This window comes from Pristiophorus japonicus, chromosome 5, assembly GCF_044704955.1.
Source record: "Pristiophorus japonicus isolate sPriJap1 chromosome 5, sPriJap1.hap1, whole genome shotgun sequence".
Taxonomy (NCBI): Eukaryota; Metazoa; Chordata; class Chondrichthyes; family Pristiophoridae; genus Pristiophorus; species Pristiophorus japonicus.
This window is the reverse complement of record NC_091981.1, coordinates 105,090,885-105,117,693: the sequence shown is the minus strand read 5'-3', so window position 1 is coordinate 105,117,693 and position 26,809 is coordinate 105,090,885. Positions and strand designations below refer to the sequence as shown.

The 26,809-nt window shown below is 42.2% G+C and overlaps 1 protein-coding gene across 4 annotated transcripts in view; it reads right to left on the bottom strand.

Moving 5' to 3' along the window:
• tax1bp1b (Tax1 (human T-cell leukemia virus type I) binding protein 1b) overlaps positions 1–26,809 on the bottom strand; it is a 276,059-nt gene that overhangs the window by 174,375 nt on the left and 74,875 nt on the right. For all 4 annotated transcript variants that reach the window (XM_070880822.1, XM_070880819.1, XM_070880821.1 and 1 more), the window contains exons 3-4: positions 5,504–5,606; positions 4,870–5,057 (exon numbers count right to left, since the gene is read on the bottom strand). In XM_070880822.1, coding sequence (XP_070736923.1) covers positions 4,870–5,057; positions 5,504–5,606 — 291 coding nt within the window. The remainder of the gene's footprint in view (positions 1–4,869; positions 5,058–5,503; positions 5,607–26,809) is intronic.

The following is a 26,809-nucleotide window of genomic DNA, read 5'->3' as shown; positions in this document are numbered from 1 at the left end:
AACCTCACTACTACTGTTTGGTGGTCTGTACACAACTCCCACTAGCGTTTTCTGCCCTTTGGTATTCCGCAGCTCCACCCATATCGATTCCACATCATCCAGGCTAATGTCCCTCCTTACTATTGCATTAATTTCCTCTTTAACCAACAACACCACCCTGCCTCCTTTTCCTCTCTGCCTATCCTTCCTAAATGTTGAATACCCTTGGATGTTGAGTTCCCATCCTTGGTCACCCTGGAACCATATCTCCGTGATGCCAATTACATCATATCCGTTAAATGCTGTCTGCGCAGTTAATTCGTCCACCTTATTCCGAATACTCCTCGCATTGAGGCACAGAGCTTTCAGGCTTGTCTTTTTAACACATCTGTGAACTTAAGACACTAAGGACATTTTCGATGAATATGATCCTTTTTTCACCCAAGATCTATTCATATACATTCCAGCTGGGATGACTGGGTCATGTTCTGGAGCAGAAATCTGAAATTCTGCCCTCCCCCAAACCCAGGGATGCTGAAGTGAACTGTAATAAACCAACTGTCTCCCAACAGAGATCACTAGATGATGTCTTGCCCAATAGGCCACTGAGGGAACTTAATTTTTTAAAAATGAGCAGCTCCTGACTGACTCGTAGAAATACTTTATAATATCAGTGCAAAAGTGGAAAGGGTTGAATTTAAATCCAGTGGCAACTTTAAAAGCTACAAGTGCACAACTGCTCGAGTGATGTAGTGTGTTTAAAGATGAATACCAATGAGTTGGTATGTGAAAAAGGAATGGCAGTAATCATGGGGGATTTTAACCTACATATCGATTGGTCAAATCAAATCGCACGGGGTAGCCTGGAGGAGGAATTCATAGAATGCATACGGGATTGTTTCTTAGAACAGTATGTTACAGAACCTACAAGAGAGCAAGCTATCTTAGATCTGGTCCTGTGTAATGAGACAGGAATAATAAACGATCTCCTCGTAAAAGATCCTCTCAGAATGAGTGATCACAGTATGGTTGAATTTGTAATACAGATTGAGGGTGAGGAAGTAGTGTCTCAAACGAGCATACTATGCTTAAACAAAGGGGACTACAGTGGGATGAGGGCTGAGTTAGCTAAAGTAGACTGGGAACATAGACTAAACGGTGACACAATTGAGGAAGAGTGGAGGACTTTTAAGGAGCTCTTTCATAGTGCTCAACAAAAATATATTCCAGTGAAAAAGAAGAGCGGTAAGAGAAGGGATAACCAGCCGTGGATAACCAAGGAAATAAAGGAGAGTATCAAATTAAAAACCAATGCGTATAAGGTGGCCAAGGTTAGTGGGAAACTAGAAGATTGGGAAAATTTTAAACGACAGCAAAGTATGACTAAGAAAGCAACAAAGAAAGGAAAGATAGATTACGAAAGTAAACTTGTACAAAACATTAAAACAGATAGTAAAAGCTTTTACCGATATATAAAATGGAAAAGAGTGATTAAAGTAAATGTTGGTCCCTTAGAAGATGAGAAGGGGGATTTAATAATGGGAAATGTAGAAATGGCTGAGACCTTAAACAATTATTTTGCTTCGGTCTTCAGTGGAAGACACAAAAACCATGCCAAAAATTGCTGGTCACGGGAATGTGGGAAGGGAGGACCTTGAGACAATCACTATCACTAGGGAGGTAGTGCTGGACAGGCTAATGGGACTCAAGGCATCCCAGGGTATTAAAAGAGATGGCGGAAGTTATAGCAGATGCATTCGTTATAATCTACCAAAATTCTCTGGACTCTGGGGAGGTACCAGTGGATTGGAAAGCAGCTAATGTAACGCCTCTGTTTTAAAAAACGGGGCAGACAAAAGGCAGGTAACTATAGGCCGGTTAGTTTAACATCTCTAGTGGGGAAAATGCTTGAAGCTATCATTAAGGAAGAAATAGCGGGACATCTAAATAGGAATAGTGCAATCAAGCAGACGCAACATGGATTCATGAAGGGGAAATCATGTTTAACTAATTTACTGGAATTCTTTGAGGATATAACGAGCATGGTGGATAGAGGTGTACCGATTTGAATGTGGTGTATTTAGATTTCCAAAAGGCATTCGATAAGGTGCCACACAAAAGGTTACTGCAGAAGATAAAGGTACGCGGAGTCAGCGGAAATGTATTAGCATGGATAGAGAATTGGCTGGCTAACAGAAAGCAGAGAGTCGGGATAAATGGGTCTTTTTCAGGTTGGAAATTGGTGGTTAGTGGTGTGCCACAGGGATCGGTGCTGGGACCACAACTGTTTACAATATACATAGATGACCTGGAGGAGGGGACAGAGTGTAGTGTAACAAAATTTGCAGATGACACAAAGATTAGTGGGGAGGACACAGAGAGGCTGCAAAGAGATTTAGATAGGTTAAGCGAATGGGCTAAGGTTTGGCAGATGGAATACAATGTCGGAAAATGTGAGGTCATCCACCTTGGAAAAAAAAAACAGTAAAAGGGAATATTATTTGAATGGGGAGAAATTACAACATGCTGCGGTGCAGAGGGACCTGGGGGTTCTTGTGCATGAATCCCAAAAAGTTAGTTTGCAGTTAAAGCAGGTAATCAGGAAGGCGAATGGAATGTTGGCCTTCATTGCAAGAGGGATGGAGTACAAAAGCAGGGAGGTCCTGCTGCAACTGTACAGGGTATTGGTGAGGCCGCACCTGGAGTACTGCGTGCAGTTTTGGTCACCTTACTTAAGGAAGGATATACTAGCGTTGGAGGGGGTACAGAGACGATTCACTAGGCTGATTCCGGGGAAGAGGGGGTTACCTTATGATGATAGATTGAATAGACTGGGTCTTTACTCGTTGGAGTTCAGAAGAATGAGGGGTGATCTTATGGAAACATTTAAAATAATGAAAGGGATAGACAAGATAGAGGCAGAGAGGTTGTTTCCACTAGTCGGGGAGACTAGAACCAGGGGGCACAGCCTCAAAATACGGGGGAGCCAATTTAAAACCGAGTTGCGAAGGAATTTCTTCTCCCAGAGGGTTGTGAATCAGTGGAATTCTCTGCCCAGGGAAGCAGTTGAGGCTAGCTCATTGAATGTATTCAAATCACAGATAGATAGATTTTTAACCAATAAGGGAATTAAGGGTTATGGGGAGCGGGCGGCTAAGTGGAGCTGAGTCCACGGCCAGATCAGCCATGATCTTTTTAAATGGCGGAGCAGGCTCGAGGGGCTATATGGCCTACTCCTGTTCCTAATTCTTATGTTCTTATGTTCTAGTTCCAAGAATAGTGACAGGATGGGGGTTTAAGACTTGGTGGAGCGGACTTTCAACTTGTTAGACTCTCATCATCATAAGCAGTCTCTCGAAATCGAGGAAGACTTGCTTCCATTCTAAAATTGAGTTCTCAGGTGACTGTACAGTCCGATACGGGAAATACAGTCTCTATCACAGGTGGGACAGACAGTCGTTGAAGGAAAGGGTGGGTGGGGAGTTTGGTTTGTCGCACGCTCCTTCCGTTGTCTGCGCTTGGTTTCTGCATGCTCTCAGCGACGAGACTCGAGGTGCTCAGTGCCCTCCCAGATGCTCTTCCTCCACTTAGGGCAGTCTTGTGCCAGGGATTTCCAGGTGCCTGTGGGGATGTTGCACTTTATCAAGGAGGCTTTGAGGGTGTCCTTGAAACATTTCCTCTGCTAACCTGGGGCTCTCTTGCTGTGTAGGAGGTCCGAGTAGAACGCTTGCTTTGGGAGTCTCGTGTCGGGCATGCGGACGATGTGGCCCGCCCAACAGAGGTGGTTGAGTGTGGTCAGTGCTTCGATGCTGGGGATGTTGGCATGATCGAGAACACTAACGTTGGTGCGTCTATCCTCCCAGTGGATTTGCTCAATCCTCAAAGCGCTGGATAAATACCATCAACACTGTCTCCACAAGATCCTGCAAATCCACTGGGAGGATAGAGGCACCAACGTCAGTGTTATACTCTCATCATCATCATCATCATAGGCAGTCCCTCGGAATCGAGGAAGACTTACTTCCACTCCCAAAGTGAGTTCTTTGGTGGCTGAACAGTCCAATACGAAAGCCACAGACCCTGTTACAGGTGGGACAGACATTCGTCGAGGGAAGGGGTGGGTGGGGCTGGTTTGCCACGCGCTCCTTCCGCTGTCTGCGCTTGACCTCTTCACGCTCTTTGCGTTGAGACTTGAAGAGTTCAACGCCCTCCTAAATGCACTTTCTCCACCTCGGGCGGTCTTCGGCCAGGGTCTCCCAGGTGTCAGTGGTGATGTCGCATTTTACCAGGGAGGCTTTGAGGGTATCCTTTTAACGCTTCCGCTGCCCACCTTTGGCTCGTTTACCATGAAGGAGCTCCGCATAAAGCATTTGCTTAGGGAGTCTCGTATCTGGCACGCGAACTAGGTGGCCTGCCCAGCGAAGCTGATCAAGTGTGGTCAGTACTTCAATACTGGGGATGTTAGCCTGGACGAGGACACTGATGTTGGTGCGCTTGTCCTCCCAGGGGATTTGCAGGATCTTGCGGAGACATCGTTGGTGATGTATCTCCAGCGACTTGAGATGCCTTCTATACATCGTCCATGCCTCAGATCCATACAGGAGGGCGGATATTACTACAGCCCTGTAGACCATGAGCTTGGTGGTAGATTTGAGGGCCGCTGCAATATTAAAAGAATCAGAAGATTTGAATGGTAGTTCTCAAAAAGTGGATATTACGATGGATTCACAGCCTATGTGCCATGTATATTATTAAGTGTTCGAAATCTTGTAACTTATTTATATTTAATAAAATATCAATTGACAAATAAATCTAAATGCATTCTGCACACTTAGTTGCTGATGCTTTATTTTAATCATTTAAAGAAAAATAAAATTGGAGATAACATACCTCAAGAAAACTTGTTTTTGTTGTCACCACCAGCATGTCAGAGTTTGTATCATCTTCCATGGTAAGCAAATCATCTGTGGGAGACGGCACACGGAACTGAAAAGGTGTGCTGGCTCCTCGGATTTCTCCCTTGTGCGTTACATAACAGAACTGATAAAATTCTCCATCATCATTTGGAAGATAATAACCTGTTACAAGATTTACAATTTTTTAAATAAACACATTTCTCAACTTTAAAGAAATTCAACAAAAATACCCCAATTCACTTAATTTTATAAAGTGTTAATCTTAGCTATTAATTTAAATTTATTAATTTCACAGCTGCAAATCAAGGAAAATAATTGTATAACACGCATTCACAAAACAATTAGTCTAATCCATTAATTGTTGGTACACTAAAGCAGTAGTTAATGGCACCGAAACATTCAAAGAACGCATTGGTGACACAGATAACCAAAGTTGATCTCCACAGATGCTGTTGACCTGCTGAGTATTTCCGGCATTTGCTATTTAGATTTCAGATTTCCAGCATCCGCAGTATTTTTCCTTTGACCAACATTCATACTACACAATTACATTATTTAAAAAAATCTCAGCTATGAATTCTGTCAAACAAGCAGTTGAGTTTGCTTACCTTGGAAAACTATGACACGACTAAATGAAATTCCTACCACATAATTTTCTGGTACTTGAGACCATAGAAATGTATAGTAATCACGAGCAGTGCTCCAACCAACCTATCCACAAAAAAATTAAAATAAATTAAGCATTCTCAATATTTGTGTTGCATATGCTGTAACTTCAGGTATGTTTTCCCACCAAAAAGATGATTTCAAAGAACATACTGGTGATTAATTCGGTTTTTAAACAAATATATTTTTGCCTTACTGAAAGTTAATGAATAAAATTTAAAATTGTCAAATATATTTCGAAACAGAAATTAGCTAGACATGCATGAATGTAAATAAATCAGTACAACTGCATGCTATTTATTCCAGGACACCATGCTTACAATGGTACCAGGTGCAGCTATAATTTGAGATAGGCCCAATAAGAACTGTAGTTAATAAAGCTTTTTGGGAATACTGATACATATGATATGTTGCATAGCGAAAGCAAATATAGCATCCACAAAAAAGTCATCCCTTTCTGTATTCAGGAGAAGAAATCAATTCAAAAATATGCACTATGCTATGTATTATCTGCATTGTGTGAAAGACACAATGTGTCCCTGGCAGTATTTAATATATACATTATTCAGGCTTATTCAGTCTATGTATTTACCATGAATTGAAGATCAATTGAAGATAAATCTAGACAAGGAGAGACATTGACCCAATTTTAGCTAATCCATTCAATAAGACATCAACAACAACAGCATTTATATAGCCCCTACAGTCTCACCATCGCAGCATCAAATTGTTTCGTAAATGCTTCCAGAGATTTTGCTTCCACCACTCTACCCAGAGGCAGAATTCCTGAGTTTATTACTAGCACAGGGAGTAGTTCAGGCAAATAGTATAGATGCATTTAAGGGGAAGCTAGATAGGCATATGAGGGAGAAAGGAATAGAGGGTTATGCTGATAGAGTTAGATGAGGAAGGATGGGAAGAGGCTCAAGGCGAGTATGATCGCTGGCATGGATGGGTTAGGCCGAATGGCCTGTTTATGTGTTGTATATTCAATATAATTCATCATTCTTGGAGAAAAGGAACTTGCTGACATCAATCTTAAATTGCCTTTTAATTAGTTAGAACCTATACTCCCTTGCCCTACTCTTGGCTTAGTTTTTTAATTTTCAAAATTTATCTTCTCCATCCTATATACTATCCTATCTTATATACCTCCATTTCATGGTCACCTCATTTTAAGGATGAAAAGCCTAAATTTTAAGCAGTCTTTTCTCATAAATCCCCTTGACACTAGGGAGCAACCTCATTGCTCTACTCTGTACGACCTCCAGATATTGAATATGTTCCTTGTGTCTCAGTGACCAGAACCAGGTGCAGCATACAAAATGTGGTCTGACTAGAGCACTATACATTTTGCAGGATTTCTTCCTAATTGTATTCATGGCTGTTTAGTGCAGCATTCTGACTGCATTATCAATTGCTGCACTGCAGTGATAGTAAACTTTATTTGCCACAGATACTAAGACCCTCAACATCGCTTTCAGCTGTGTTAGGTATTTCAACATTATTCATTGCTTACTTATGTTTCCAGTTTTTCTTCTGATTTGCAGTATTTTACACCTGACCATGTTGAATTTCCACCCACATGCAACATCAATGAAAAACAAAAATCACATTTGGTATCTAAGCCATAAAATGTGTGATGGGGGATGAATAAGGAAGCGGTTAAACAGGGGCAATGAATTGTCTTTCCTCTCTAGCTGCAGAAATTAATTCTCTAATGTTCTATTTCCAGTGGCAGACATTTACATGCTTCTGTCCCAGAACCATACCAGGGGATCTTTTCACCTCCTTCTCTGATCTACAGCAATGTTGTCCAATTCGTTAGCCACTAGCCACATAGGAATTCAGATGTGGCTAATTATATGTCTGATTAATAAATAAAAAATGAGTACTAGACACTGCCATTGGGCTTGTGATCTCAATACGTATATTCACACTTTAACCTTTTTGCGTGTTTGCTGATAAAACAGTAAGATGTAAAGCAAAGTGTGCAAGTGTTCTTTGATCACTGAGTGCTTTACTTCCTTGGTTATTGAATGGTGGCAGATGTTTGCTTATTAAATATATATATGCAAACTATTTCTCCTGTATTATGTCAATAAGGCATTTTCTACTAAGATTAGTGCACGTAGCTAAAACAGTGTCAGACTGTGGCTCGTCAACAATTTCTGTTGGATAACACTGATCCACAGTATACTATGTTTCACCAATTATGAGCTTTACACAGCCATTCCTCAAGGAACATCCTAATTATTCAAGAAAACATCAAATGGCACAGAAAACTCCAATCTCAAAAGGCCACTAAATAGTTCGAAGCAGCAAGTAAAACTAAGACAATTCAAATATGCCTCCAAGTAGAAAAAAAATGCCAAGACTACTGTAGCATTCAGAACTAAACAAAAGCAGTTACTATCTTTTTGATCCAAATGATTAACTGTTTTGTTGCTGCTTAATCTTTCAAATTTTTAAAATTATATAAATGTACAGAAGACAGACAGTTTATAACCCTGAGAGGCAAGAGCTCTACTTGGCCAAAAAAAAACAGCCATGGACTACTAAAGAGGTAAGGAACAGCACAAAACTACAAGAAAAAGCATACAAAAATGCAAAAAAAAAGCACAGATCCTGGCGAATGGGAAAGATACAAAGGACAGCAAAGGATCACAAAACAAATAGTAAGCAAAGATAATAAAGAAATCGAGCACATGTTGAATAATTACTTTGCATCAGTATTTTACAGTAGAGGAAGAGGATAGCATGCCAAAAATCCCAAGGAAACTAATACTAAATCAGGATCAGGGACTCAGTAAAATTAACGGAAGTAAAATAACAGTAATGACAAAAATAATGGCATGAGTGACAAATTCCCAGGACCAGATGGTTTCCATCTCAGGGTTTAAAGGAAGTAGGTGAGCACACTGCAGATGCCCCAACTATAATCTTCCAAAGTTCTCTAGACTCAGGAACCATTCGTTTAGGTTAGAAAATTGCGCATGACACTCCGCTATTTAAGATTGGCGAAAGAGGGAAATCAGGAAATTATAGATCAGCTAGCCTAAACATCTGTTATCGGGAAATTACCAGAGTACATAATTAAGGATAAATTGACTGAACACCTCGAGAATTTTCAGCTGATCAGAGAGAGCCAGCATGGATTTGTAAAAGGTATAAAAAACCTGTTTGAATTTTTTGAGGTGACGACTAAAGTAGTGGACAGGGGAATGTCTATGGATGTTATTTATATGGACTACCAGAAGGCATTTGACAAAGTTCCTCAAAAGAGACTGTTAACAAGATAGAAGCCCATGGAATTGAAAGCAAATTATTGACCTGGTTAGGAAATTGGCTGAGCGGCAGGAGATAGAGAGTAGGGGATAATGGGTAGGCAGTCCCAAATAGCAGGTTATGTACTAGTGGTATCCCACAGGAATCTGTGTTGGGGCCTTGACTATTCATAGTAGTTATTAATGACTTAAATGATGGCATAGAAAGCCATATATCCAAATTTGCCGATGACACAAAGATAGGTGGCATTATGGGCAGTGTAAATTAAAGCATAAAATTACAAAGGGATTTTGATACATTAAATGAATGGGAAAAACTGTGTCAAATGGATTTGAATGTAGGTAAAAGGGAGGTCATCCACTTTGGACCTTAAAAGGATAGAACAGGGTACTTTCTAAATGGTGATAAGCTAAAAACAGTGGTGGTCCAAAGAGACTTGGTGGTCCAGGTACATAAATCATTAAAATGTCATGAACAGATATAGAAAATAATCAAAAAGGCTGATGGAATGCTGGCCTTTATATCTCGAGGACTAGAATACTAGAGGGTAGAAGTTATGCTGCAGCTATACAAAGCCCTGGTTAGACCACATCTGGAGTACCGAGTAGTTCTGGGCAGCACACCACAGGAAGGATATATTAGCCTTGGAGGGAGTGCAGCATAGGTTTACCTAGACTCCAAATATTAAATTACGAGATTACACTAATTATGGTTGTGTTCCCGAGAATTTAGACGGTTAAAGGGTGATTTGATGAAAGTTTTCAAGATATTAAGGGGAACAGGTAGGGTAGATAGAAACTATTTCTGCTGGTTGGGGATTCTAGGACTCGGAGGCATAGTCTAAAAATTAGAGCCAGATCTTTGAGTGAAATTAGGAAACACTTCTACACATAAAGGGCCCAAGTTTCGGGCGACACCTAGTACGGCGCAGCCCCAACCTGGACGCCCGTTTTTCGCGCCACAAAGTGCGCCTAAAAAAAACTTCCAGATTCTCCGGCTCCCTGCTGGTCCTCTGCAGCCGGGCGCGGCGCAGCACGAGCGGTGGGGGGCGGAGCTAGGTTCTTGCGCTGAAAACGATGCCGGGACCTCTGCACATACGCGCTACAGTGGGCGCGCATGTGCAGTAGCTCCAGGCGCCCAAAACTGTGTGGGAGGGGCCTGAAGCACGCAGCCCCTAGCCCTAGCCGAATGACCTCACTGGGGCTGCGTGCCATAAGGCTGCCTCCCACGCCCAGCTCCTGCTTCCTCCCGACCCGACTCCCGCTCCCCTCCCCTCGACCCGACTCCCCCCCCCCCGCCCCCGGACTGGACCCGACCCACGCTCCTCCCCCCCCCCCACCCCGAACCAAACCGACCTCCCTCCAACACCCCCACCCTAACCAACCTGACCTCCATCCCCCCCCACCCGACCCGTGCTCCTGACCGCCCCCACCCCCCCCCCCCCCCCCACCCCCAGACCGGACCCAACCCACGCTCCCGGACCCGACCCGACCCAACGCCACCTACCTGTAAATCTGGTGCTGGGGACAGGCCCTGCTCAAAGTCTTGGGCCCGGCCGGGCCCGGCCCGTTCAGCCTCCTCCCCCCCACCCCTTCTCCTTCCCCCCCCCCACCCCTTCTCCTTCCCCCCACCCCTTCCCCTTCTCCTTCCCCCCACCCCTTCCCCTTCTCCTTCCCCCCACCCCTTCCCCTCTTCCCTTCCCCCCACCCCTTCCCCTCTCCTCCCCTCCCCTCCCCTCTGCCTCCCTCCCTCCCCTCCCCCCCCGCTCTCTCCCTCTACCCCCCTCCTCCCCCTCCCCTCGCTGTCAGAAACACAGACACTGACAGACTGAGAGTGAGAGTCACACACAGACAGACAGAGAGATAGAGACACTGACAGAGACACACTGGGGGGGGGGGGGAATATCCCAGCACGCTGTTGGAGGGTTCCCGTTGCTGCCGTCGGTAAGTAGAAAATGTTTTATTTATTGATTTTAAAAAAATGTTTCTTATTAATTTTTTTTGATTGATTTTATTGGTTGATTTATTGATGTTTTTATCATTTATTATTGATGGCTCTTTATTTGTAAAACTGAAGTGTTTAATGTTTGTAAACTTCCCTTTAAAACCCCCCCCCCCATTCCCTAAGCCTGATTTGTAACCTACGCCTGATTTTCTAAAGTGTAGACAAGGTTTTTTCGAGCGTACAAAATCTTCACTTACTCCATTCTAAGTTAGTTTGGAGTAAGTTTTCACTGCCGAAACTTTGAAAACAGGCGTAAGTGGCCGGACACGCCCCCTTTTGAAAAAATAATTCTGTTCCAAAGTGAAACTGTTCTAACTGACTAGAACTGGAGCAAACTAAATGCCGAGAATTTTAATTTCTAAGATACTCCGTTCTACACCAGTTGCTCCAAAAAATCAGGAGCAACTGAGGCCGAAACTTGGGCCCAATGGGTGATAGAAGTTTGGAATTCTCTTCCACAAGCGGCAATTGATGCGATTTTAATTGTTAATTTTAAATTTGAGATTGATAGATTTTTATTAACCAAAGGTATTAAGGGATATGGGCCAAAGGCAGGGAATTTAGAGTTAGGTCGCAGACCAGCCATGGTCTCACTGGCCCTGAATTTGCGGTCAGAGGATTTCCATGGGGAAATGTCTCCGATTCGCAAATAAAATGCCCATATTCCTGGTGGTCTAGGAGCTACAGAGATTCGCACTCCTGGGCCTCTCCAGGTATACTTGGGAAGAGGCTCATGTATCTCAGGGGCGCATGCGGTTTGTGAACACCCCTGGGATCACATGGGCCAGACCAATGAATGAAAGAAGGGGATCCCCATTCATGCTTATGTGGATTCAGTATGTACGGAAACTTCATAAGCATGAATGGGAATACCACAAAAAATACCTCTACACGTCTAATAAATTAAAAAAAAAATCATATTTAAAATTAATTAAAATGTACTGAATTAAATATTTAAAACAGAAATTAAATTTTTTGAAAAATAAATTTACATAGTTCAAAGGGGCTAAAAATAAACTTGCTTTTACCAGGCGTAAGAATTTAACGGGCATTCGCTGGACAGAACATGAATGCCCTTTTCCCAGGGATGCATTGGATCTGTCAAGAGAATTCTTGACAGATCACATATTTGCATGCCTAAACCTAGACCTAGATCTTGTGCAACCCCCACGGGTGCATGCGCACCTCGTACTCGCCCGAAGGGGCTGCAAATTACGGCCCAGTGAATAGGCTCGAGGGGCTAAATGGCCTACTCCTGTTCCTATAGTTCCGTTTTTTGTGACATCGACATCCATCTATTGAATATTACAATTAAATACACTACTCAAAATGAGTTTATTTGGTTTACTGAATACTATTTAGCGTACACGATTAGCAGATTTCTGCACTGCAGTTCTTCATCTCAGGACAGTTAGCAGAATTGACAAGTGGGCATTAAGTGGTTTCTCACTCAGAAGTAGAAAGGAATGTAATAAAAATGGGTATAATCAAATAGGACTGCTTTCATGCATCTCCTTATTAGAACAACAAATCAGAGAGAAGATCATCTGTCCACTGTTTCAACAAAGAATGATTTTATACCATTGTGCAAAGAATGGAAAGAGAAAGAACTTGAAAAGGGTGGAAATAACTTAAAATGTGGAACACACAGAACAATTAAATCATTTTGCAGAGTCAGTTTGCAAAGGTGCATTTTTCCCATTCTTCTGCAATCTTCTGGTTTGTCACTCTACACACACCTAGGTTATAAGTTCCAATTGTGCTCTTCCTCACCTTTCACTACTGCTCAGCAAATTGCTAAAAGTTTGTACTTAAAAAAAAAAAAAAATTCTTACTCAAATAATCTCAATTATATAATACAACGTGAATCAAGACTAAATATTTCTGTACAAAGCAAATTCAAAACCATTAGTTACACACCACTCATGTTTGTTACTCCTTGTACCGAAGTAACACTTTCATCACTTCAATAGTGCATCTAGACTTAATACAAAAACAGAGAATGCTGGAAATCTCAGCAGGTCAGACAGCATCTGTGGAGAGAAAAAGAAAGTTAACGTTTCGGGTCGACGGCCCTTCATCAGAACTGGCGAATGTTCGAAAAGAGTACATTCTCCGCTTGTCCACTCTCTTCCTACCTACATCTGTGACTCCTCCGACTCCGTCACTTTAACAGTTTCCAGTTTCCTGGCCCTAAATGTCTTCTGTTCACCATGGACGTCCAATCTCTCTACACTTCCATCCCCCACTAGGATGGCCTGAGGGCACTCCGCTACTTCCTCAAGCAGAGGCCCAACCAATCCCCATCCATCACCACCCTCCACCGGCTGGCTGAACTTGTTCTCACATTGAACAATTTCTCCTTTAACTCCACTCACTTTCTCCAAATTAAAGGTGTTGCTATGGGAACCTACATGGGTCCTATCTATGCCTGCCTTTTCGTGGGATATGTGGAACATTCTTTGTTATAGTCCTACTCGGGTCCCCTCCCTCACCTCTTTTTCCAGTACACTGATGACTGAATCAGTGCCGTTTCCTGATCTTGCCTTGAACTTGAAAATTTCATTCACTTTGTATCCAATTTCCATCCTTCCCTCACCTTCACATGGTCCATCTCCGACTCTTCCCTTCCCTTCCTCGACTTCTCTGTCTCCATTTCTGGGAATATACTTTTGACCAGTATCCACTATAAGCCCACTGACTCCCACAGCTATCTGGACTACACCTCCTCCCACCCCTCATCATAGGCAGTTCCTCGGAATCGAGGAAGACTTGCTTCCACTTCTAAAGTGAGTCCTTTGATGGCTGAATAGTCCAATGCGAGAGCCACAGACCCTGTCACAGGTGGGACAGACATTCGTCGGGGGAGGGGGAGGTGGGATTGATTTGCTGCACGCTCCTTCCGCTGCCTGCACCTGACCTCTGTACACTCGCGGTGTTGAGATTCGAAGAGCTCAACACCCTCCTGGATGCCCTTTCTCCACCTGGGGCGGTCTTCGGCCAGGGACTCCGTGGGGATGTCGCACTTTATCAGGGAGGCTTTGAGGATGTCCTTATAACGTTTCCGCTGCCCACCTTTGGCTTGCTTACCATGAAGGAGCTCCGCATAGAGCAATTGCTTCGGGAACCTTGTGTCTGGCATGCGAACTATGTGGCCTTCCCAGTGAAGCTGATCGAGTGTGGTCAGTGCTTCAATGCTGGGGATGTTGGCCTGGGCGAGGACACTGATGTTGGTGCGCCAGTCCTCCCAAGGAATTTGCAGGATCTTGCGGAGACATCGTTGATGATATATCTCCAGCGACTTGAGGTGTCTTCTGTACATCGTCCATGCCTCTGATCCATACAGGAGGGCGGGTATTACTACAGCCCTGTAGACCATGAACTTGGTGGTAGATTTGAGGGCCTAGTCTTCCCACCCCTCATCCTGTAAGTACTCCATTCCATTCTCCCAGTTTCTCCGTCTCCGTCGCATCTGCTCTGATGACATCACCTTTCACACTAGTGCCTCGGACATGTCTTCCTTTTTCCTCAACTGAGGATTCCCCTCCACCGCGGTTAACATGGCCCTTGACCGTGTCCGTTCTATTTTCCGCACCTCTACGCTCACCCCGTCCCCTCCCTCTCAGAGCCACAACAGGGTTCCCCATGTCCTCACCTTTCACCCCACCAGCCTCCACGTTCAACGGATCATCCTCCACCATTTCCGCCACCTCCAGCGTGATCCACCACCAATCACATCTTCTCCATCCCTCTCCGCTCAGCATTCCGAAGGGACTGCTCTCTCCATGACACCCTGGTCTATTCCGCAGTCACCCCCAGCACCCACTCCCCTTCCCATGGCACCTTCCCGTGCAAGTGCAGGAGATGCAACACCTGCCCTGTTACCTCCTCCCTTCCCACTATCCAGGGCCCCAAATACTCCTTCCAGGTGAAACAGTGATTTACTTGTACTTCTTTCAATTTAGTATACTGTATTCGCTGCTCACGATGTGGTCTCCTCTACATTGGGGAGACCAAGCATAGATTGGGTGACCGCTTTGCTGAACACCTCCGTTCAGCCTGTAAGTGTGACTTGAGCTTCTGGTCGCCTATCACTTTAATTCTCCACTCCCACTCTGATATTTCCATCCTCGGACTCCTCCACTGTTTCAATGCAACTCAACGCAAGCTCGAGGAACAGCACCTCATCTTTCGTTTAGGCACTTTACACCCTTCTGGACTCAACATCAAGTTCAACAATTTCAGAGCATAACCTCTGGCCACCTTTGGCTCCCTTTCCCTTCCCCCCCATCTTATGCTTTTTTTCTTATTTCTTCTTTTTTTTTCTCTTTGTCTATAATGGCAGCTGGTCACTACTATGCCATTCACACCCTATCCAGATTAATTTTTTTCTAACCTCTTATTACCATTTCAAATTCGGCTCATCATCCCTTTTGTCTCTCTAATCTCTCCTGCCTTCCACCCTTTGTTCTTTCTTCCCCTCCCCCTTTCAGTCTTTTTGAACATTTGGCAGTTCTGATGAAGGGTTGTCGACCCGAAATGGTTACTGTTTTTCTCTCCACAGATGCTGCCTGACCCGCCGAAATTTCCAGCATTCTCTGTTTTTATTTTAGATTCCAGCATCCGCAGTATTTTGCTTTTGTATTAGTGCACCCAGATGATTATTTAAAAGTTTCTATTTCACCAACATCAAAGAATGGTGTTACAGCTTTGACAGGTTTAGACTAGCATTTACTAGTTATAGTCTACATCAGTTCTTTTGATCTTTAACCATGTAACAGTTTCTACTATCATAAACACTCATAATCTACAAGAAAACTGATCTTTAACAGAACAAGTGTAAATTCCAAATTAAATCAACTTCAAACCAACAATTATTGCAATACCTATTAAATAAAATGCATTTGAGGAGCCTTTCAGTTAATCACACCCTTGCTGCAGCAGCTAATTGCAGGCTTTACTACATTCTAAGGGGACTTAGTAAAAGTGTAATATATAAAGATAATTCTTTTAAATGTCTATCTAGGGTTGTGCTTTAATTGGTTTCATATAATTTATTTCTGCACTACACCAGTATGCAATGATTTGAACAGTACATTTGTTTTAAGCATAAATTTGTAAATACATACCATTGTTATTAACCTATTTATTGGTTTGATTAATTATCAGTCAACATTAAGTTATGCTTTAAAAACATACACCTGTGATTACAACAACAAACATGTTTATTTTGAACTTTTACCTTTGCCCATTCTAGCCTGTAAGGTCAAAAATGATAGAAAAAATTGATTTAAATAACAGTTCTCATGTCATAGTCATTTCTCCATGCAGGTGATAGAGTGGGTTATAAACAGACTGCTGCCAGGTGATGGCCACTTTTTTTAATAGGGTCATTTAAAATCTATTTGAATTCCACTGAAACCCACAGCTGCATCCAGTTCAGCACATTTACTATGTACATATATACTGGCTTGAGGGGTAAGAGGCGATGACAACTTGCTAATCCAGCATCGCTGAGAAATACAGAGCGATCTTCTATGAAAGGACAGATGTCACGTTAACATCGTTGGACCCTATCAGCACTGTGGCAAGCTTGTCAAAAATGATTGCTTGTTAAACCAGCCCTCTCCCAGGAACTGAACCTATAATCGCAGATGGGATTTTAACTGCTGCACCAAATCACCAACCAATGCTCCACTAATATCCTTATTAAAAAGATTACACAGAAAAATAGAACTGAAGGAATTGAATATGTTGTTTCTTGTTTTTTGATTTACACATTTTCAATTGATTTTCACTTCCAGTTTAGCATCAAACATGGAAAAAATACAAACAAACTAACCACTTTAACCAAAACAAAAATAGAACATGCCGTGAATGCACAGCAGATCAGTCAGCATCTATAAGGAGTAAAGATAAGTTTTGGGTGTACATATACCCTTTATCAGAAATAAAGACTGTTAGTTACATGACTCTTGTGAATGTCTGCCTCCGAGGTACACACCCTTCTAATCTTGGAAGGGAAATGTGCTTGATAAATGTTCAAAAAATTCAATTTTGTAGCTTCCTTTAGGTCTCGACATTCTTCAATTTTTTTAAATTTCTTTTTAAAAAAACTTTGGTTACTTTCAGTTACATCATTTTTGCATATTATGCTAGGTTTAAAAAAAATGCTTCAGATTTTACATTTTTGAATAGTCGGGGTTGTCCATTAACACTTACTTGGTTTTTCTGAATATTTTCTGTAATTTATTCAATTTTTGGGCTTTTATTTTTCTATACTAAGGCTTTTTTCTTTTATCTTTGCCATGCAAACAATTCTTTATTTTGAATTTAGAGACTCTCGTTCTTCCAAAGTGATTTTCTGTTAAAATGCAGCCAAAATGTTGATCACAACAAATTATCATTTCAGTTACATACTTTAGTCAAAACAAATAGCCATGAAATTTGGAAATTGCATATTGTAAAATGTACCTCGTTGTGAAGAATAGCCACATGGAAAAGGTACTAGAGGTCTGATCAACACATTTGGAATTATACTCTTGTATGACTGAACACCTGAAGAGAAGAAATCTTGGGCAGGGGAAAGAAGTGCAAACTCCTTATTTCACAGGGTTAATACATTTTGCAGTCTATTTAGATTAACTTAATAACGCTTTATCTGGACAGCCTGAATTCACTCTTCATAATTGTACACTTCTCTTTAACTTGTTAGTCAAGAGTAGGTTCAGGGAAGCAAGATGGAATATGGCACAACTGTGAAGGAGGAAAAGGGAGAGAGTATCGATAGGAATCGAAATGTAAAGTCTGCTGGCATATGATCATAGAATCATAGAAAATTACAACACAGAAGGAGGCCATTCAGCCCATCGTGTCAGTGTTGGTCGAAAACGAGCTACCCAGCCTAATCCCACCTTCCAGCATTAGGTCCGTCGCCCTGTAGGTTACAGCTCTTTAAGTGCTCATCCAAGGACTTTTTAAATGTGATGAGGGCTTTTGTCTCTACCATCCTTTCAGGCATTGAGTTCCAGACCCCCATCATCCTCTGAGTGAATTTTTTTTTTCTTCATCTTCCCTCTAATTCTTCTACCAACTACTTTAAATCTATGCCTCCTAGTTACTGACCTCTCCACTAAGAGAAACAAGTCCTTCCGATCCACTCTATCTAGGCCCCTCATAATTGTATACCCCTCAATTAAATCTCCCCTCGGCCTCCTCTGTTCCAAAGAAAACAAACGCAGCCTATCCACTCTTTCCTCATAGCTAAAATTTTCCAGTCCTGGCAACATCGTCGTAAATCTCCTCTGCATCCTCTCTCGTGCAATCACATCTTTCCTGTGATGTGGTGACCAAAACTGCACACAGTAATCCAGCTGTGGCCTAACTAGTGCCGTATACAGTTCTAACATAACTTCCCTGCTCTTATATTCTATACCCCAGCTAACAAAGGAAAGCATTCCATCTGCCTTTTTAATTTTCTTAGCGCCCTGTCCCCCCGCTACCTTTAAGGATCTGTGGACATACACTACAAGGTCCCTCTGTTCCTCCACACCTCTCAGTATCCTCCCATTTATTGTGTATTATCTTGCCTTGTTGCCCCTCCCCAAATGCATTACCACACACTTTTCTGGATTGAATTCCATTTTCCACTTTTCTGTCCAACTAACCAATCCATCGATATCTTCCTGCAGTCTAAAACTTTCCTCCTCACTCTTAACCACACAGACAATTTTTAAACCATCTGCAAATTTCTTTATCACGCCCCCTACACTCAAGTCTAAATCATGAATATAAACTACAAAAAGCAAGGGAACAAGCACTGAGCCTTGTGAAACCCCACTGGAAACTGCCATCGAGTCGCAAAAAAAAAATGTAGTATACAAGATGCTGACTAGAAAAGAAAAGGTCAGACAAATTTAGTCGTTTGTATCCTGCACTGATCACAATCTATAAATTTTACAAATATTTATGGTCGCAGCATATTAATTCATGTTTAATCAGGTACAGCTCATTTCAGAAGTAGGTTACGTCTGCTATAATACAGAAACCCTTAGTCATGTAACCTAGAAAGACCACCACGAGATGGCGCTATAGATTTCTCATGCGGCTTTCAGAAGCAGAACTCCATTAAATAATTTAAAGTACCTATCACTATTATGGCTTGCAATTCATTTCTAAATGATAATGTTATAAATCAACACTGTACTTGCAAGCTACTGTAAAATCTAGCTAAGCAGTAGCCACAGAAGATAACAGCAACCAGGCTGGCCAAACTATATGGAAACAGTCGGCCTCGGGCCACAGCCTAGTCATTAACTCATCTTACAAACCACAATGGGCTAGAATTAGTTCTAACTTTCATGACTGCTAGCCCACTGCTCTCACCAGATTCTATCCAAACATACATTCTGGTGGATCAAAGATACAACATTACTCCTCCCAAATGGGGGGCCTGCTGAAAAAGGAATAAAACTTAACAAAAAAATTTAAATCCAAAATCTTGAAATTTAAAATAGGTCTTCCAGTAGTTCTACAATACAGTTGATATCCAATACAAACAATTGTTTAACCAAAAAAAATCACTTAAATCGGAATTTTTATCAATTAGATTTTTTTCAATAAAATTTGCCAACATGTGCAGCAGATTCCATTTAAGTATTAATTCAGCATTTCAATCTGAGCGAGAAACATTTTGCACTTCTAAAACATGCTTTTGCCATTTACAACCCATTTTCATGTTAGAGTTGCACCTCACTGCAAATAGCGACTTGCCTAGAAATTCCCTACTATAGCGCCGGCCGTTAATGCTATTTATCTTTAAAACTGCCGGCCGCCTCACTTTCAGCACGGAACACGGCAACCGCCATTTTGGTAAGAGCCATAGCGCTGCCATTGACAGTGTTGGCCTCTGAAATGGAAATTAGCAATGCCTGACTTGACGCCACGACTACTACTTTGGACATTTTGGCTCACCATTACGTTCAAAGCATGCACAGAAAAATGTGCGAGTAGGGCAGCCCTGGAGAGATGCTGTCAGCACTTCTTAAAGGGACACACATATCTTTCAGCTAACTTTGGATAAAAGCTTTTGAACTGGATTTTTAATACTTTATTGAAGCAGTAGCTTGGTGCATTAGATGTTAAACGTTTTTAAAGTGTGCAGGGAGTACTGCTCGATGCTTGCAAGGCAAGACAGAAAATTCTGGAAATACTCAGCCGGTCAGGCAAAATCCATGGAGAGAGAAGCAGATTTAATGTCTCAGGTCGAGATGCTGGCTGACCTGCTGAGTATTTCCATCATTTTCTGCTTTTATTTCAGATTTCCAGCATCCGCTCGCAGAGGGAAGATGAAGACGCAAGAGGAAGGATGCAACCCCTTTCTGACCAGAATATCCAGGATCAAATCACCCGCCTGCAGTACCAGTGACCACAACCCCAATTTTCTTTTCAAAATTTGTCCCACGCCTTACCTTCCCCTCTGTCACTAACCATTACAACATCTTGGTCACAATGCTGAAATAAAAGCTACTACAAAGCAAACTTTTCAATGCAACTTTATCCATATATACATCAAAAACCACCACAAAGTAAACTTTCCATTCCAACTTTATCCATATAGGCATCCAATATGATATCAAGAAATCAATTAATCAGCCTTGTGCATTCCCTTAGTGATGGTCTTGTGTGTGCCTTTGCCTATCCTAGTGATGGCATGTAGTGCTACCCCAGTGGCTTCAGCATGGCTGGTGGAAGACTGCTAACTTTCAACGGTCTTGAGTAGCTGGTGGCTGGGAGTCTCAAACTGAGTGATGGTGTTTCTTCTTCTTCACTCTCCTCTCCCTCTTCTTGGTCACTCACTGGCTGGGCAGGCTGGATTTCATGTGTGTGAAATGTGGAAGGCATAAGGGTATTAAGAGACTGTAGGTCCCGCATTGGACTCATCAGTCACCTGAAAACTCATTTAAGTGTGGAAGCAAGTCATCCTCGACTCTTGAGGGACTGCCTAAAAGTAAGACGACAAGGGTAGACATGGTGAGGGGAGGGCGGGAAAGCCAGAAAACCATGCTTACACCATGCGCACCTTATAAATTAGAAGATATTGTAGGATGAGAGGAAAGTGGTATTTGAGGAGAGGATAACGTTTGAGGATATCAGCATCTTGCATCCTTTCACCCCCGCCTCTGGCCAAGGGCTGATCCATGCCCCTGCAAAGAATGGCCAGCACCGTCTCCTCCAAGGTGGTGAGGTAAAGATAGGAATGGGAGGGGACTCATAGTTGGTGCAGATTGTTGGTAGGTGAGAGATTGGGGTGGGAGTCATGGATTTAGCAGTGTGTTAGGCTAGTGGTGCAGTTGGTACGAGATGGCTCTTGAAGATGCAGTCTCTAACCTTGACCACTGGTCTGAGGTCATGAAGCTTCTTTTGAGCACTAAAGCCAGGTCCTAAGGGTGACACTGCTGACGGTGACAGCCTTGGTGATCTGGTCCCACATTGCTCTTTCTGGAGGGTTTCCTGGCCCCCTGTGTGTAGAGGACCTCTCTTGAAGCGTTGACCCCGTACACAAAACTGGAGTGCTGCATGCGAGACCTTGGGTGCCCCTTCTCTAGCTTGTTGAGCTATTTGTCGAAGTGCTGAAGCACTTTTACCATGTTTTTATGTGCGGAAGGCAGTTTAGCTGTAAGAGCTGAAGACTGCCATTTCGCAATTATTTTTAATGTTTTTTTCCAGGAGGCAGTTGAGCTCCAAGGGCTAAAGATAATCTATTTTTAAATAATGTAACTTTTTTTCATTTTAGAAGGCAGTTCCCCTTTGAGGGATCAAAACAGCATTCTAAAATGACAGGCTAGCTTTAAGAGAATGCTACCTAGCTCCAGGGATGCTACAGCCACGCTACATTGGACTTCCAGCTGAGGCTACCGCCCGAAACATTGCATTAGACTGCAGGTTTTGCGCTATGCTAATTTAAAGCAACAGGCAGCAGCAAAATACTCTTTTTGCGGGTAGCCTAGCTTTGGCCCGCGGTGGCACTGGCCATTTACCGGCCTTATCGGATTTCTAGGCCACTAAATTGTTTTACAGGTTGAACCTCCCTTATCCAGAACTCCCTTATCTGGAACCACCCCTCGTCCAAAACCATTCACAGCCACCAGGTGGCGCACGCGCAGAACTCCAACATGAACAAATTGAAGTCTTTCCTCTCTGCCGCACTCCCAGCGTCAAGCCAGCCAGCCCCGCTATCCCCTTGCTCAGTACCTGTACCATCCAATTTAACGTGACAACCCCTCATCCTGAAAAATCCCTTATCCAGAACAGGCCAGGTCCCGAGGGTTCCGGTACAACCAAAATGTAACAGTATAATCGAATTTAAGTAGTACAATCATACTGAATGTGTAAAACTTAAAGTAGCATGTTTTAATCACAAGTTAGTGGTTGAATCGGATTCTACTGCTAACAGCTGTATAGAAACATAGAAAATTGAGAAGTATAACACTTTTGTAATATGATTGTGCAGATTCAGTACCAAATCCTCCTTGGTTAGGTATTTCATAGATTACTTGTACAATGGAGCTTTCTTCACATAACTGGCGTTGTCCCCACTTTACTAAAGAAACATTAATGCTAGCTCCCAGATGACTCAGACGGTCTCTTGACCAAATAAGAGTTTTATATACTAAAGCAGAGTATAAGAAATAAATTGACTAAATTAGATGCACAACTACAGTTTAGAGCAGGGGTTTTCAAGGGGAGCCCGCCAAAATGTGTTGCCTTGTTCGAAGGACAAAGATTACTACCAATTAAAAAAAAATTATTTAAACTGAACAAGCAAGTTCCGAGCACGAGCCTCTTTCAACTGAAATAATCTCCGTAAACGCCGCCTTCCAGCAGAGTTGATTGGCCAATTTCCGGGCCATTGAGGAACTCCTGGGGAAGTGAATTTGCTGGAGCGCCTGTCACTCAGTGATGGAGGCGAGTATCCGTTTAGGTGCTCCTGGGGAATCGGATTGTTCAGATCACCTGTCACTCAGAATCACCAAATTCTCACTGAGAAAGAGCAGCGTTCAATCAGTGATCTCAGGGAACAAGAGGGGAAGATTCTAAAAACGGGAGAAAAATCTTTGAGAAATTCAAGACAATTTAAATTCTATTGAGAAGGTTTCAAAGTTGCAGAAACAGATGAAGCAAAAAGATGGGCTGACATTTTTGACGGTGAGAGCTTATATTGCAGGTCAGTTCAGTGAAACTTCACCCAGTCACAAAATAACTAACGATACCTTTGAAATAAATGCAGCATTTGCTAAATAATTCGCATCTGATTGTTCTGTCAATTCCAGGACGGTTCTGCTATTATCACGGAACTAACCTTCTCCCACACTCTGCAGAATCTCCGTAGCCGCAATAACAACTTGCATCTATGTAGTGCCTTTAACATAGTAAAACGTCCAAAGGCACGTCACATAAACGTTATCAAACAAAATTTGACACCGAGCCACCTAAGGAGATATCAGAACAGGCAACCAAAAGATTAATCGAAGAGGTAGGTTTTAAAGGAGAGACATATTAGGGGAGGGGATTCCAGAGCTTTGGGACTGGCCAGCTATAGGCACGGATGCCAATTGTGGAACGATGAAAATCTGGTATGCGCAAGAAACAAGAACTAAAGGAGTGCAGAGATCTTGGAAAGTTGTAGGGGCTGGGGAAGGTTATAGATGCAGGGAGGGGCGAGACCGCAGAGCAACCTGAAAACAAGCACCAGCATCAAGTTTCACATTAACTAAGTAAAACAAAAACAATAATAAATTATATGTGTTTAATTGTATAACTAATTTTTCTACAGAATAAATACTTGTGTTGTCTTACAGGGGCCCATGGATGAGAACTGGCTCAGAGGTGGCCATTTCTGAGACATGGCTACAAGCTGGTCATGATCGAGAGTTAAATATTCTAGGCTATAAAGTCTTTAGAAAAGATAGTGAAACTGGAAAAGGAGGGAGGGAGTAGTGTCTTTGAAAAAGATACTATTACAACATTTGTAATAGAGAATATAAGCAAGGGAAAGCAATCAGCACAGACTCTATGGTTAGAATTGAGGAGGGAGAGAGGATTTAAAACTATAATGAAGTTTCTATAGGCATCCTGATAGCAGCAGTGAAGTGGCAGAGTGAATTAATTCAGAGATAGGCAGCCTTGTAGCAAAATGGCATAGCATAATGGGACACTTCAATTTTCATCCAGATTGGGAAGAGCAGAGTAGCTCAAGTCAGAATTTCTTGAATGCATTCAAGATAGTTTTCTGGAGCAATATGTTCTAGAATCAACACAAGGGCAGGCCATACTAGATTTAGTAATGTGTAATGAGCCAGACTTGGTTAATAATCTAACACTAAAGAAACATTTATCTAACATAATATGATCAAATTCAATGTTAGGTTTGAAAAGGAGAAATGTAACAGTAACTTAAGATTCTAGATTTTGGTAAAGCTAATTTTAATGGGATAAGACAGAGCCTGATGACAGCAAACTGGTCAAGACTGTTATCTGGTAAAACTATAAATGAACAGTGGGAGGTGTTCAAAAATAATTTAGCTTAATACTACATTACAACAGTGACTACACTCCAAAAGTACTTCATTAGTTGCAAAATGCTTTGAGACATCTGATGGCCGTGAAAGACGCTATATAAATGCAAGTTTTTTTTTATATACCCCTAAGGAACAAGAGCTCTACTTCCTAAATAAAACAACCATGGTAGACAAAAGAGATAAAATAAAATTAAAGGATACAGCATAGAAAATTGCAAACATTAGTGTAGATCCACTACACTAGAGAAATAAAGAACAAAGGAAGACAAAAAAAAGATAATTAAGAGCTGCAAAAAGGAGTATGAAAAGAAACTTGAAGGATATCAAGATTAATACAAAAAGTTTAGATAATTATATTAGAAGAAAAACAGTAGTCTTGTGCAATGTTCTCCCTAATTTTGTTTTGGGTGCGTGGTTCCTTTAACAGGCTGCGCGGCCCATTCAAAGTTGCATTCATTGCACGGTTGAAAAGCTGCTCCCGGCCCTGTGCGGCTGCACAGCTTAGTTGGGATGTTGGTCATGGGTAATGTGGGCCCTTAAAAACAGATATGGGCAATATTGCAAATGAAAAATGATTTGATTGAGGTTTTTCGGATTTTGAAAGGAACTGAAACGTTTTCCGTGGGTGGGGGGGGGGGCGCGGGGTGGGGGCGGGGAAGAGGAGTCTAGGACCTTAAAATCAGAGCCAGGTCATTCAGTAGAGAAGTTAGGAAACACTTCTTCACAGGGTGGTAGAACTGTGGAACTCTCTCCCACAAAAGATCAGTAGCTCTTGCCCCTTAGAGGTTTATACTGCTAGTTCAATTCATAATTTTAAATCTGAGATAGATAGATTTTTGCTAGCCAAGGGTATTAAAGGATATGGAGCCATAGCAGGTGGATGGAGTTGGATCACACATCAGCATTCAGATCTAACTGAATGATGGAACAGGTTCAAGGGGCACCTATGTTCCTAAACACATCACCAATAGTCGTCGTCTTAGATGGTCCCACGAATTGAGGATGACTTGCTTCCATGCCAAAAAGGGATGAGTTCAATGAGTTCACAGTTGTTTTAATGAAGGACCTAATATTCCAGGTCCCAAACTGCATATTGAAGGGTGGAAGATGCCTGTGCGTGGATTTTTTTAACGTGTGGTGGCCGTTGCACAACAGCTATCACACAGGCTTGACAGAGCTTGGTTTGATCCAGTGGCAAGAGTTAACCAAGACGACTAGAGACCAGCTGTGCTGCACGGACCTAGTGCGCACACATATCGCAGTGTGGGCTGGCCAGTGCTGCCCCTGAGCCCATGCCTCTCCTGGGCCCCGATTGCAGAGCGAGCACCAATACTACTAAATTTATAGACAACACAAAAAGATATTCAATGAGATTAGAAGATCACAAACAGATAAGTAAATGGGCTCAGAAACAGATGTCATTTAATGCTGAGAAGTACACATATGAATCCAGGCAATTCAAAGCATGATTATTCCAAGTATCATGTCCCATGAAAAGTAACAGAACACAAAAAGGACTTGGGGTTAATCACTGAAGGTTTACAAGCAATGCAAGGTCGCTTCAGGGTTTTTTGAAATTCTTAAAAGTTAATAAAAATAAGAGCATTATACTTCAGTTACGAAGCTTTCCCTACATCTACCTTTGAAGTATTTTATCCAGTTTTGGGTCCCCACATCACTTAGGGCACAAGGGCCATACCAAAACTTATGATTGCTTTGTTACAATAACAACCTTCATTTATATACACAGCCTTAAAAAAATGTCCCAAGGCACTTGACAGATGGGCTATGAAAACAGATGCTGAGCCAAGAAGGAAGAGATTAGAAGGGGTGACGAAAAGTTGGTTGAAGAGATAAGGTTTAAGGAAGTATTTAAAGGGAGAGAGAGGTGGAGATACAGAAGTGTTTCAGGATGGAATTCCAGAGAAGGACCCAGTGGGCTGAAGGCATTGCTGCCAATGATGGGTAAAGCAAGGGAAGGGGAAATGCACAACAGGGTAGACTTAGGAACATAGTTTAGAAATGGGATATAAAACTAAGAGATATAGCCATGGTGGGATTCAAACACAAGAAAGATTATTTTAAACTTGAGTGTTGAGCGAACAGAGTCATTGTAGGTTAGCAAGGACTGGGGTGATGGATGAGTGCAACAGAATATAAGCAGCAGTTTTGGACAAGTTGGAATTTATGGAGAGTAGAGGCTGGGTGGCCATAAAGGGAGCTCTGGCATAGTTGCTCCAAAGATGACTCAAGACAAGTATATGGGTTAAAGCAACAGGGTGTGAGGGGCTGAAACGCAATGTCGTGGAGGTGGAAGTAAGCAGTCTTTATGATGGAAAAAATATGGGATCGGAAACTTGGCTCCAGATTGAACAG